The sequence below is a fragment of the Patiria miniata genome, unplaced genomic scaffold (genome assembly GCF_015706575.1).
Source record: "Patiria miniata isolate m_02_andy unplaced genomic scaffold, ASM1570657v1 HiC_scaffold_30, whole genome shotgun sequence".
NCBI lineage: Eukaryota > Metazoa > Echinodermata > Asteroidea > Valvatida > Asterinidae > Patiria > Patiria miniata.
Window position 1 is genome coordinate 8,346,113 of NW_024037070.1, and position 11,768 is coordinate 8,357,880.

Here is an 11,768-nt window from a genome sequence, read left to right on the forward strand (position 1 = left end):
GACAATACAATTATTTTGCTATTGTGACATGTTCTGACTCGTACTTTACTTGTGATGGACTTGACTACAGTACTTCCAGACAGTGTTTTCCACATGTGCCACAATTTTGATAATTCATTTCTTGGTGCTCCACGGACAGCTATCAATGCACACCGTTAATTGTTTAATTAGTGTATGATACATTATTGCACGATAGTCACCATTAGACTTGAGAAGGATAGTGGGCATTAGTCGGAGTTGAGGTTATTGAATCGGTTTAAAGGGAAAATACAACATTTGCAAGAATAAAACTACCAAGTTTTTACGAAATACCTTACTAGGATGTTGGTAAATGACAGTCTTAAGCATCCTGTAAAATTATGGCACCTGGTGTCAAGTCATTTTCAAGAAAATGGTATTTTTGTATACATTTCCCACGGTGGTCAGCCGACCACCGTTGGAAAAACCTAACTATTTTTCAACTACTGCTCCTAATTTACAATTTTTTTCAGTCCAAATGTTGTTTGCTATTGGTTACATGTTCATGAACGGGTGCAGGCCAGCTAGACTGGTTCCCTTACCTTACAATTTTCCGACATCTATAAATTGATCCATTTTATCTTAAGTGGAGTCAGGGAACCAGACTACTTAAACAGTTTTGTTTTTCTTGATTTTTCCAGCATTTTCGAACACAAAACTTCAAACATGTCAGTTAAACAATATTTGATCTGTTACACTAACCCCTCAAATAGTTCATTACTGAAAATTACAGCAAAAGCCAATGATGTACATTCCCTTTAAATCAATTTGTAAACTCTTTTTGGTATTTGAAGCTACATACACTCAACCAAAATAGAAAGTCCCCTCCCTTCTTTCCAATACTTTTTTGTCTAACTCAAAAACTACTGAGCACCTCTGCTCAAATAATGACTAATCAGTACAGGAATTCCTTAGCAATCCAGCCATACTCTTTATTTGGCCCAAAACAGTGATAATGTGTAAGAATTTATGCAATTTACGACAAGTGATTCAGAAAACAGTTGCACTTTAGTATACGTGCAAGATGTGGTTCACACTCACCTTGGACGTATACAACAGTGCAACTTTTTTTCGGTACCATTTGTCATAAAAATGCGTAATTTTGTACACATTATCACTGTTTTGGGCCAAACAAAGAGTATGGCTTGATTGCTAAGGAATTTCTGTACTGATCAGTCGTAATTTGAGCAAGATGTGCCCAGTAGTTTTTGAGTTAGACAAAAAAGGATTAAGGGGGGACTTTCTTTTTTGGTTGAGTGTATCTTGATGGAGATCTCTTAACAGAGCTACTGCATCATGAAGTTGTAATTTGCTGTAAAAATTGACCACAGTTGCCCTTCATTGTTCATGCGAGTGTCCAACTCACCATGCATTTCATGGCTCCCAGTGGAGCCAGGATGCGTTATGCAAGTGAGGACCTTGGGAATATGACCAAAATGGATCCATGGACTACCGTGGTTTGGCTGTTGCCTAGTCTTTGCTAAACTAGGTGTCACGTCATCTTCAGGTTGGTGAGTAGTCAAAGAAAAGTCTTCAGTTAAAGAAACTATTGTTATTTATTACTGATAATGAACTGAGCGTATACGTTATACTGTTGGTTTGACTACAAGAACATTTTTTAATTGTACAATGTACATGTACATGTATATTGGTTAAGTTGAAACTGTTCATGTCGGTACAATTTTTTTCTTTTACTTGTTTCGTTTTGTATATTCTGTCATTGTTTGCACTCATTTGTACATAAGGCTTATGAAATATGTATAATTTATGTCATTTAAGTTTGTATATTTCATATTCTAATGATAACATTCAAAGTGAACTTAAACTGTTCTTATTTAATCACTAAATATTGTCTAAAAAAATATGTGGCTCCCATATGTACAAACAAAAATATTGGGAAGGAAAATTAAATTTGTGAAAACACAAATAATGATCATGTACCAGTACTTCTTTTCAGATTTACAATTTTTAAGCAAAATTTAATAAAGAAAAATGAATATACGACTACAAGTTTCGTAACCAAGACTACAGTACTTATGAAAAAACTGATGTGTATGTGAATGTTTATATCTTATTTATAACATGACTACTTTACAGTGTCCAAGTAGTTATTTTCCTCTAGATCTGAACTTTCTCATTCCACCTGCTTCAAATCAGCACACCTGTTATTGACACTCATTATATGATGGGGCCATGTGAGGCACAAAGCATATCAGAGTCTCGACTGTTGAGAGTGTTAAGTTTTAAGGTTCCCTCTGTATGGCAAGAAAATCCAGAAAGTAATGGCATCTGGTTTGCTGTGAAAGGCTCGTCTATTTGAACCCACCAGGAAAGGCATACCCAGACCGAGTACTGAACCCATATGTGATCACCCCAAGTCTACCCCCTTCCAAGGAAGACTCTACCATGTAAGATGTGACGGTCTCATCAGATGCCAGCTGAAGTCTCAAGACACAGTATCCAGACTCCTCAATCTCCTCCAGTGGGTGCTCCCAGCTTTGCTGAACCCCGTTGACCAGTACGAATTCAGCCTCGGAACACTTTGTGTAAACGTCAGCGTAGTTGGCCATATCGTCAGCGCCACGGATCCTGTAGGAAGGGAATACCAACTTCCTCTTGAAGCTCTCCACGGGCGGAATGGTGAACATCAGTGGCCGGCTGTGCCCCTCGCAAGAACCATTCTCATTCACACAGTTCAGCAGGGGTTGGTAGATTGTAAAAGCAGTGACACTCACTTGTTTGTTACTGTTAAGGATTGTTGAGTTGATGTACCCTCGACTTCCGACATTGAACCTCGTCACCTGCAGAGCCTGTGCATCGGTGCCGGATCCGTACTTCACACTGGTGAAATGATGGGGTACTTGGATTTTGATGAAAACGTCACCACCTTGGTATCCCTGGAGAGTGGCAAGCAGGAAAGTGCGCCCCCATCTGCTTTCCGGCATCAAGAACTGTACCTGGTGATCGCAAGGATAGTCCAGGGGTCCATCGTTGGGGTATCTGGGTGCAAACCCACAGTCTGTCCCAGAAATGACAGCAACCGGCTTTGTGCTGATCACACGTGTTCCCGTGTGGTCGTTGTAGGACTTAAAGTATGCCACTTGCTTTTTATTGAGTCTGATGGTCTTCAATGAACCCCCATACGCCACTGTGCCATCAAAGAACACTGCTGAATTCAATGTGATATCCACCCTTGTGCCGTCGTGGACACCGATGATGGCAAACTGCACGTAACGTGTAGGATAATGCTGGTATATCGGCCAAGAAGTCACCAAGGAGTACTCCCTTCCCAGAGCTGGAACAGGCAGCGCTAGATAACCATCAGACACAGTGTCGTATCCCTCAGTGGTAACATAAGCATCATTCATACCATACACCGTGATATCGTGAGATGAACGCACATGAACTGCGATATCAGGGTATGGTTGGTGTCCTTGGATTCCAATCAGAGTGGGTGGAACATCGACAACTTGTGCCTCATACGGCGCAAGAGTCAAGCTTACATCCAGACCATTGCCTGATACTGTTACCTCAGTCTTGGCAGCATCAGTTGAGGACGTAATCAGCAGTCTTGGTCCTTCAGTGGGGTAATAGTTACCACCGGATAGGAAAGTCAGAATAAACTCCTTTCCTTCAGAGCCGGTTGATGACTGGACAAATTCTGAGGGAAAAGAACAGCGGAAGACCAAGTTTGTATGTACATATGCATTCATCTTCTCTAAACGAGTATGATCATAAATTTGTACATCAAGCATGATTTGGTACAGGAAGGTAACAGCAGACCGCGTTGATAACAGATCTTAGAAAACTGTCATTGAATCATTTTTAATCAAATGTAACCCTGTGTATATACATTTTTTGTAAAATCTATACTGAACGCCTCATGTTATATAAATACTAGGGAAACTTTTAAGTGGCATCGCATATGGTATTGTAGTCTAACATTTCCTGCTTATGCAAATATTTACCTTCAGCTGCACGTCCATTTTGTGCAAGTGGAAATCCATAAGCACTCCCATGGTTGTTGAAGCCATAGAGTTGAGCTGAGAAGACACCCTTACCAAATTCAGAACTGATGAGATACTGTCCAGGATCGATCTCCTTGCTGACAAAACAGAGACCCGTAAATGGTATGTTGTCGACCGTGTGCCACTCGATCTTCTCAGTTGCGATCTCGGAGTGTCGAGAAAGTCTGATATCTGAACAGTCTGACGCTATTATGTTGACGTAGTTTTTGTAGGAGAGGGAATACAAATTCACAACAGAAGGGGTGGACAAGATAGCGGAGGTTGTGAATTGATTTAGAGAAGGTACGACTGCCATGGTGGGAGATGACACTACCTCACAGTCATTGAAATTTTTTTCAGAGCAGTGCGAGGTGGCCTGAACGGAAAAAGCCACTACAAGAACAGGCTGTGTTGCCGATATGTAAGTGGGTCGAGTGATATACAACTCCTGCATGCTTCCATCATACAAGTTGCCTAACCTTGCAGATCCATCGCTGAAATCTGTTTTTCCCGGACCCCCAATGATCCTGACTGTAGTTTCGCCATTAGAGTTACCCATGAAGGGTGTTACGACAAAGCGTTTGTTCCACGATCTCAGCGGTGGTAGCTGCTCTACCATGAAGTCGCATCTCTTCCGGTCATTTTCCTCATACATGGTGTAACCACATGTGCTCCCAGAGAGCAGTGCCACTGGCTTGTCACTGGAGATCTGTGCCCTGGTCATATCAAACTTGCTCTGGAGTTGCGCGACGTCTAACATCTGTAGCTTTGTCATGATAGAACTGTACGCTGCATAAGCCTTCCCTTCAAATGTAACAGGTGCATATATTCTGATGAAGACAGTTGTGTCGTCAGTAGCAGCTACAATTGCAATCTGGGACTTTTCGGCATGACGCTTCTTTCTTTGTCGGGCTGCGACCACGTGGTGTCGCGTTCCCAGGGCAGTGACAGGTAAGGCAAGAAAACCATCTCCAGGTGCAATGCTGTTATGGAAACCGACAACAGTAATGTCCTGACTGGCACTGACTAAGACTCCGCTGGGCTGTTTATGGGAGCCAGTTGATATTGCTTCTACAGGAATCTGTATCTTCTCGGCCTGATTTGGTGGAATTGAGAAGGACTCCATAAAACCACTGATTGGAACGCTTACGTTGACAAGAGTGTTACCCTTACCACCATCGGTTGAGACAACGATTGATGGACTACGTCGTGGAGTTGGGTGCTCCATGAAGGTGAAGACAAATTCTCTGCCACTAGACTGAGCAGCCCTGGCATTTACATCTGGAGTAGAAAAGACAAGGCAATGTGAACCATTTTTCTGCCATGTTGGATTTTGATAAACCATTAGTCGAAGTTTTCAGAAATCTCTCAGCTTACTATTTTGTCCGTGTGAAAACAAAGAGTGTAGTGAACATGGAGTATGTTATCCTTAAATATTTATGTAGTAGGAACTCAGAACTACGACCTCATGATTGATCAAGTTTGGTGCTAAATCAAAATCGTTAGAAAGCTTCTTTCTCTTCAAAGATCTCAAACAAGCTGGAACATCTTTTCAACCAACAACACTGCTGATGTAACTCTCAAAGTTATTGGATCAACGAACAGAGTCTGGTTAAAGAAAGACACCTTAAGAATATTGTCAATTACCGGATATGATCCTTACCACGTTCGCAGTGCGTCCCACCCCAGCCTGGCGGACACAAGCACTCGCTTTCCGTGTTACAGGTGCCTCCGTTAAAGCACCAAGGTACCTCGAAAGAGCATGGGTCCACCTCTAAGAAAAATGTGAACGGAAACAATCGTCAATGAGATTGTAAACTTATAGTTACTCTCTCAAGGATTGGTAATAAAGGAGGAAGACGCACCTTTTTTTTTTTAGATTCTTCCCCACAAAAAAATAGAAAACGAAATATCAATGGGGGGGGGGGGGGAAAATCTCTCTTTTGAAGTGCCAATCTCTCTTTTGAAGCGATTGGCCCTGACTCGAGTCCACGAAAAGCTGCTGTGGGGGAATCGCCAAACCTCCGCTCCACAGTGTGTCTGTTACCTTCCCAGCATTGAATAATGCCGGTACCCATTTAACACCTGGGTTGAGACTTGAGAGGAGTAATTGAGGTAAAGTGCCTTACTCAAGGGCACAACACACATGGCCACAGCGCCGGGCTCTAACCCACAATCCCGCGATCATGAATCCTATATGCCCTACCGCTAACTGTCCAGGTTTTACTTGAAGTGGGCCGAGTTTGGAAAGTAGAACAGTCGGGCCTAAGAGTTTTGTTTGCAGGTTTCATGACGCCATAAAGCATTACCTGTTTCGCAGTGTGGTCCTTCATAGAAGGGGCTGATACAACTGCACTGATATCCATCACCATCTCTTATGCAATCTCCTCTATGTTGACAAGGGTTGTCTTCACACGGATCAAACGAATCTGGGGAGAAGTATTGATCAATTAATGATGACAGTGAGACGTTTCTGCTAGTGTTTTAAACCTTTCCGAATTAAGTTTCACTGAAAACCCAAACTTGCCATGCCTATATACGAGATTATAACAAGATAGAACATGCTGTCTTGTCAGTATAGCCAACGATCTTGTAAGGATGAGGAGTTAAATCTTGACGTCTTGACACCCAGTCAATCTCGTCAGCGTGGCAAATTTTAGGTTTTCATGTTTTAGTTAGTGGTTTTCCTTACCCACTGTGCACTCATGCTTCTCAATTTCCCGCGAGATGTACCTCAGATGAGTTCCGCCCGCCGTCACTGGTAAGGAGTAGGCGCGACGGCCTCTTATGCCGTACAGTAGCGCTGCAAACTTTGCTGCCGTGGTTCCTAGTAGATCAGCGTCCAAATGGACAGTTCCCGGTTGAACTTCTGCTCTCAGCACACACGCGTCAGACCTGTTTGACACGCCCACTTTTGCCCACGTGGTGTTCTCTGATTGGTCAGAAGTTAACAACAGTCCTGAATCTAGGTCATCACAGGCAACGTTGGTCAAAACTGTCAAGACGTTTTGTACATGTAGGCCTATTCCTTCCTCTTCAGCATTTGGCGATATTTCTTCCGCACTCAACACGGTGAAATCTGCACGGTCAGTGAACTGTTCTAGCGGCGGTACTACAGTCATCGTTTTGAAACGGCCGGCGCAGCTTTCTTGTTGAGGTGAGCAGCCGATGTCATTCAACACAACCGAATATTGGGTCACTTGCACCGGTTGATCTGCAACGAGGAAGAATGGGATATTGATTTGGGCAGTTGGCAGATGCCACTGCTCGCCTCGGCCAAGCCTTCGGCTCATACTAGACCCAGGAATTTCAACCGTCGTCCCCGGACGAGTGGCTAGGACGAGCACCTCATCGACCACACCCGAGTCCGTGTCAGCCACAAACTGCGCAAGGAGGAACTGTTTACCTAACGCGTAGACCGGAGACAGTTGCTCCACCGAGTAGAAGCAGTGATATTCTTCCGCGCCTGCGGGGCACGTGTTCGCTAGAAGTACGGCGATTGGTTTATCGCTGGTAACGCGCGTACCTGTCATTCCCCCATTGCTTCGAATCTGGATACTTCCACCACTGTCTACCATGACGCGCAACGTACGGCCCGTCTTGTAGACAACACCTAGGTATGACAAAGGCTGAGCCGCTTTAACCGACACGCTCGTCCCGTCGCATACTCCAGTAATAGTCAACATTGCTTGGGATCGATCGGTCTCATTTGACTGAATGCTAAGGGTTGTAGACGAAGCGATGTACTCCATGCCGAGAGATTCCAAGGGTTGGGCAAGAAAGGCTTCCGAAGATTGACCGCCAAGGTTGACCATCGCTTGGACCGTTACTGGTGAAGCTGCTTCCACGCGCACGGTGCCCGGTTGGGGACCGGTACCTACACCCATGGCTGTAAACGGAAGCTGAACAACACCCGTGGTGCCTGGATCTACCAAGACAGATGTGGAGAACTCTGCTTTAGGGACAATCACTCGGACATGTGTCTTGCCCCTGCCTGATGCCGGCGGGGAGGTGATGTAGAGACGCGGGCCGTTGCCTAGATTGACATCGTTGCCCGGCACCAGAAAGGAAAAGATCCTTCCCACGTTGGACGTAACAGGGGAGTCACTGGCAACACCTGTCAATTAAAAGCACAAATAAATGCAGTTGAGTATGAAACAAATTGTACAGAATTGTATAAGTTATCATTCAAATTCTGGGCTCACTTTCACGTTGTCTCTGACGACGTTTCGGCGATTAGAAACCGCCTTCTTCTGGTGACCTCTGATGTAGAGGATTAGTAAAGAAGTTGTTAAATTTCTGATGAGGAAATACTGTTGGAAGACTTTGTCCTCGTTGTTTTAACTATGACGCTAACAGTATAGCGATAAAACTTTTTGTAAGCCGTGAACATATTTTTTAATAACGGGCCGGTAGAGGAAGAATAGGAAAGGGGGGGGGGGGGCTCGACATCATTTTGACACCTAGGAAAATGTTCATGATGTAAGGTTGTTCGTACATGTGTTTCTTCTGCTTCGTAATAAATCTCCTCCGGGCACGTATAATTAAGAAAAACAGGCAACGTGTATAACAACTTCTAAGGCCCCAACAGTTGCTTGAATTTCTTTTGTCTGCACATAAATTGTAATAAATATATTGACTTCAGGCCTGTTCTTTCTATTTCACTGCTTTTCCTTTCATTTCATTTCCTTAGACGGGGGAATCGAATACCCCCAACTGTCGCTACGCTTTTGTTTTGCATAAAACAAAAATGAACAGGTTCAAAGGTGGCCGTGGGTGCGAATCATGTAAATTTACCATGCGTACTAACATTTATTTTACTTCACAAACATTTTTCTGTGTAACAATAACTATCAACTCACTCCACCAATAAACTTATTATCTACAGTCACGTGATATCATATATAGTCAACCATGTGGTCCGTTCACGCATGCGTGTTATGGTTAGAGACAAGGGTGCTAAAATAAATTGCTGTCCGCGCTGTTAAAAACACTTCTGATTTGGGCTGCGACCAAGTAAAATTTAATAGGCCAAAAATCCGTCTGTCGGGCTCAGGAATAATTTGTACGTTGAACGTTCAAACTATATTAGAGACTTGGGGAATTGAAAAATTGAAGAGATATGGCAATACCTCTAGCCTGGACTTGGGCTTCCAATTCTGAGCATTTTGGATGCAATTGGGTCCGAAAGTGGCGCTATTTTGCCATGTTGTGGAGGGATCCTTTTTCAAAATGGCTACTTTTCCAGTTTGGGAAATATTCGTTTTTAGGGGTGGTCTTCTTTGGGTGAAAATTTCTCAAGATCTTCATTGGTCAACCCACCAAAAAGAAGAAAGGAAAATGAAAGACGACATGTTGATCATCATTTTTCTGTGCAGCCTGAACACCTGTGAGAGTTCTGAGTATTTTTAAAAGAATTTTGAAGTATGCGCCTTTATCACTGGTTATGGGAATTTATTTACATGTTCTTGGTTGCACCCTTGGGTGAAGGTGAGTGACCGCGTCAAAGTAGGAGGGCTGAATACAGGTTGTTTACATATCTCATGGAGAGAAAAACAAACTCCGAACAGGTGATATTTTTCTGGTGGGCTCGAGCACCGTATGGGGTGCTCGGCACGCGTTCAATTGATTTTTCACCGAGTGCATGAATTCATTTTCATATGCTCTATCGTCGACCAACAACGACATATACATTGGCCCGTCTATTCCTGCCTAGATCCTCCATGATTGGTCTATGCTTTTTATTTTTGTACCGTAACAATACAATGGATGTCCTTAAAATTCACCGTAAGATGCCAGTATCTTGATCAAGTTGATGTTTGAGATTCGCCATCTTACATGATAAACTGACGAGGCTTGGGAACAATGTTTTTGCAACATTAATCGCCATTTTAAAGTTCATGTAAATTTCCACATTTTGTGACACGCAGTTAAATTGAAGTATTGAATTCAACACGTACATGAGTTCGGTCAGTGACTTTGTAAGTGTTAAATCCAGCATTTTAAATGTTAAACCCAACACTTACAATGTTAATTCAACATTTTAAATGTTGTAAAGTGTTGATTCAACATTTTTTTCACGTTTAACACTTTGAAAATGTTGCACTAACTCTTTACAACATTCAAAATGTTGAACGAAAATTGTAAGAGTTGGATTTAACATTGAAAATGCTGGATTTAACACTTTCAAAGTGTGGCCACTGACCGAACTCATGTAAGTGTTGGATTGAACACCTCAGTTTTGAACACCGTTGCTTTATAGGTTTACTTGGTACTTGGTATTTGGTAATTGGTACTTGGGAGGAAAAATATCCTAACATTATCTCCGCTAGGGAGATGAAGAAAAAAGGCCTTCGAAAGAGTGCAACAACTTTTTCAAGTCCGTGTCGGACCAATTTTTGTTCTATACTTCAGCAACTTTCCAGAAGGGAAAAAGATGCGAGAAAATATCGGACAGGAAAATTATATGTCATACGATGAAGGAAGAACAATTATATTTATACAGGAAAACAGTCACTGCAGAGATTGTGGAGCAAGAAACTCACCAGACTTTGCTGCAAGTGTAATAGTCAAAAGAATCCACAATGAGACCAGTCTCCATCGCTCCCGACGCGAGGAAAACTCGGCTCTTGCACCAACTTGAGAGCCAAGTGCCTCCATCATGGTCAGGATGGTGTTCAACCGCGCGATCGGTTGGAAGTCTCAACTCGCACACTCGCCGAGGTTCGACCAGTGAATGAGGTTGTGACACACTGGATGCCTATACAGCGTGACTCGGATTACTACCCGGTGCTTTGACTGTACCCAACTTCCTTTCCAGGGGTGCTGGTGACTGCAATTGTGAAGGAAACGCAAGGCATTGTGGGTAGATTAAACTGCGACGGTCACTGCACCTACATTCCGTTCGCAAGCGGAAGTCTTGACCCGGTGTCGTTGACTGGACAAAAATGTATCCAATGAGAGCTCGAAGAAATTAGAGGTCACCAGTGTTGTTAGATAGGTCGGTGAGTACGAGGAAATTATCCCTGGGCCGCGCACTCGTCGCGAGGTGGTACCAAGGTAGTGCCAAGGTCAGTGACAGGTCATGGACAACCCGTGTTGTATCGGCTGGTGATCGACACCAAGGCTTCGTGGTCCCCGTGTTTATTTTCATTTCCTTCGCCTGTAATGTGATAAGAACTTGGAAATAATTGGCACCCCCTAAAAAAGTACCACTCAACACAATCACCCTCACTGTGCAGCGATAACAATGGACATCGTGCATGTAGAACGCCCTCACAAATAGACGCGATACGTACGAGTGGACACTTTGCACTTTCAGTGAAATAATATAATTTTACCTCAGTGAGGGCGCTCTGTGCTATAGGTGTCTATTATCCCTCCGCTTTGTCGTCCAGAATTAAATAATATATCAACAAGAGTCACAAGATTTGGCAGTAAGGGCGGGGAAAAAGAGATCATAATTAAGCACTGCAGCTCTGTTTGATTCCAAACAACAGTTACCATCATTTAAGAATAACTGTCAGCATTCTTGAATGGTAATAACCGTGTCTCAAACGACGCTAACGCTACAAGCAATGCATGAGCGACAGAACGCTTTTCAAACTGGGGGGATGGGAGGGGGGCAACACCCAAAAGGGGCACTTGCTCAGAAAAGGGGGCACCTTCCGTCGGTGTGAAACGGTGGAGGAAAAGAAAATGGTCCCATTCATTTCGCGATAAACCTATATGACGAGGAACAAA

The 11,768-nt window shown here is 43.3% G+C and overlaps 1 protein-coding gene across 1 annotated transcript; it reads right to left on the minus strand.

The window, feature by feature from the left end:
- Positions 1-1,199: 1,199 nt before the first annotated feature.
- LOC119739501 lies at positions 1,200-11,008 on the minus strand. Its single transcript, XM_038214476.1, has 6 exons — positions 10,571-11,008; positions 6,718-8,142; positions 6,335-6,454; positions 5,689-5,799; positions 3,987-5,306; positions 1,200-3,679 (listed from the first exon to the last, which is right to left on the minus strand). Exons 1-6 carry the CDS (start codon positions 10,686-10,688, stop codon positions 2,331-2,333), a joined length of 4,443 nt encoding a protein of 1,480 aa, XP_038070404.1. The 5' UTR covers positions 10,689-11,008; the 3' UTR covers positions 1,200-2,330.
- Positions 11,009-11,768: the final 760 nt, after the last annotated feature.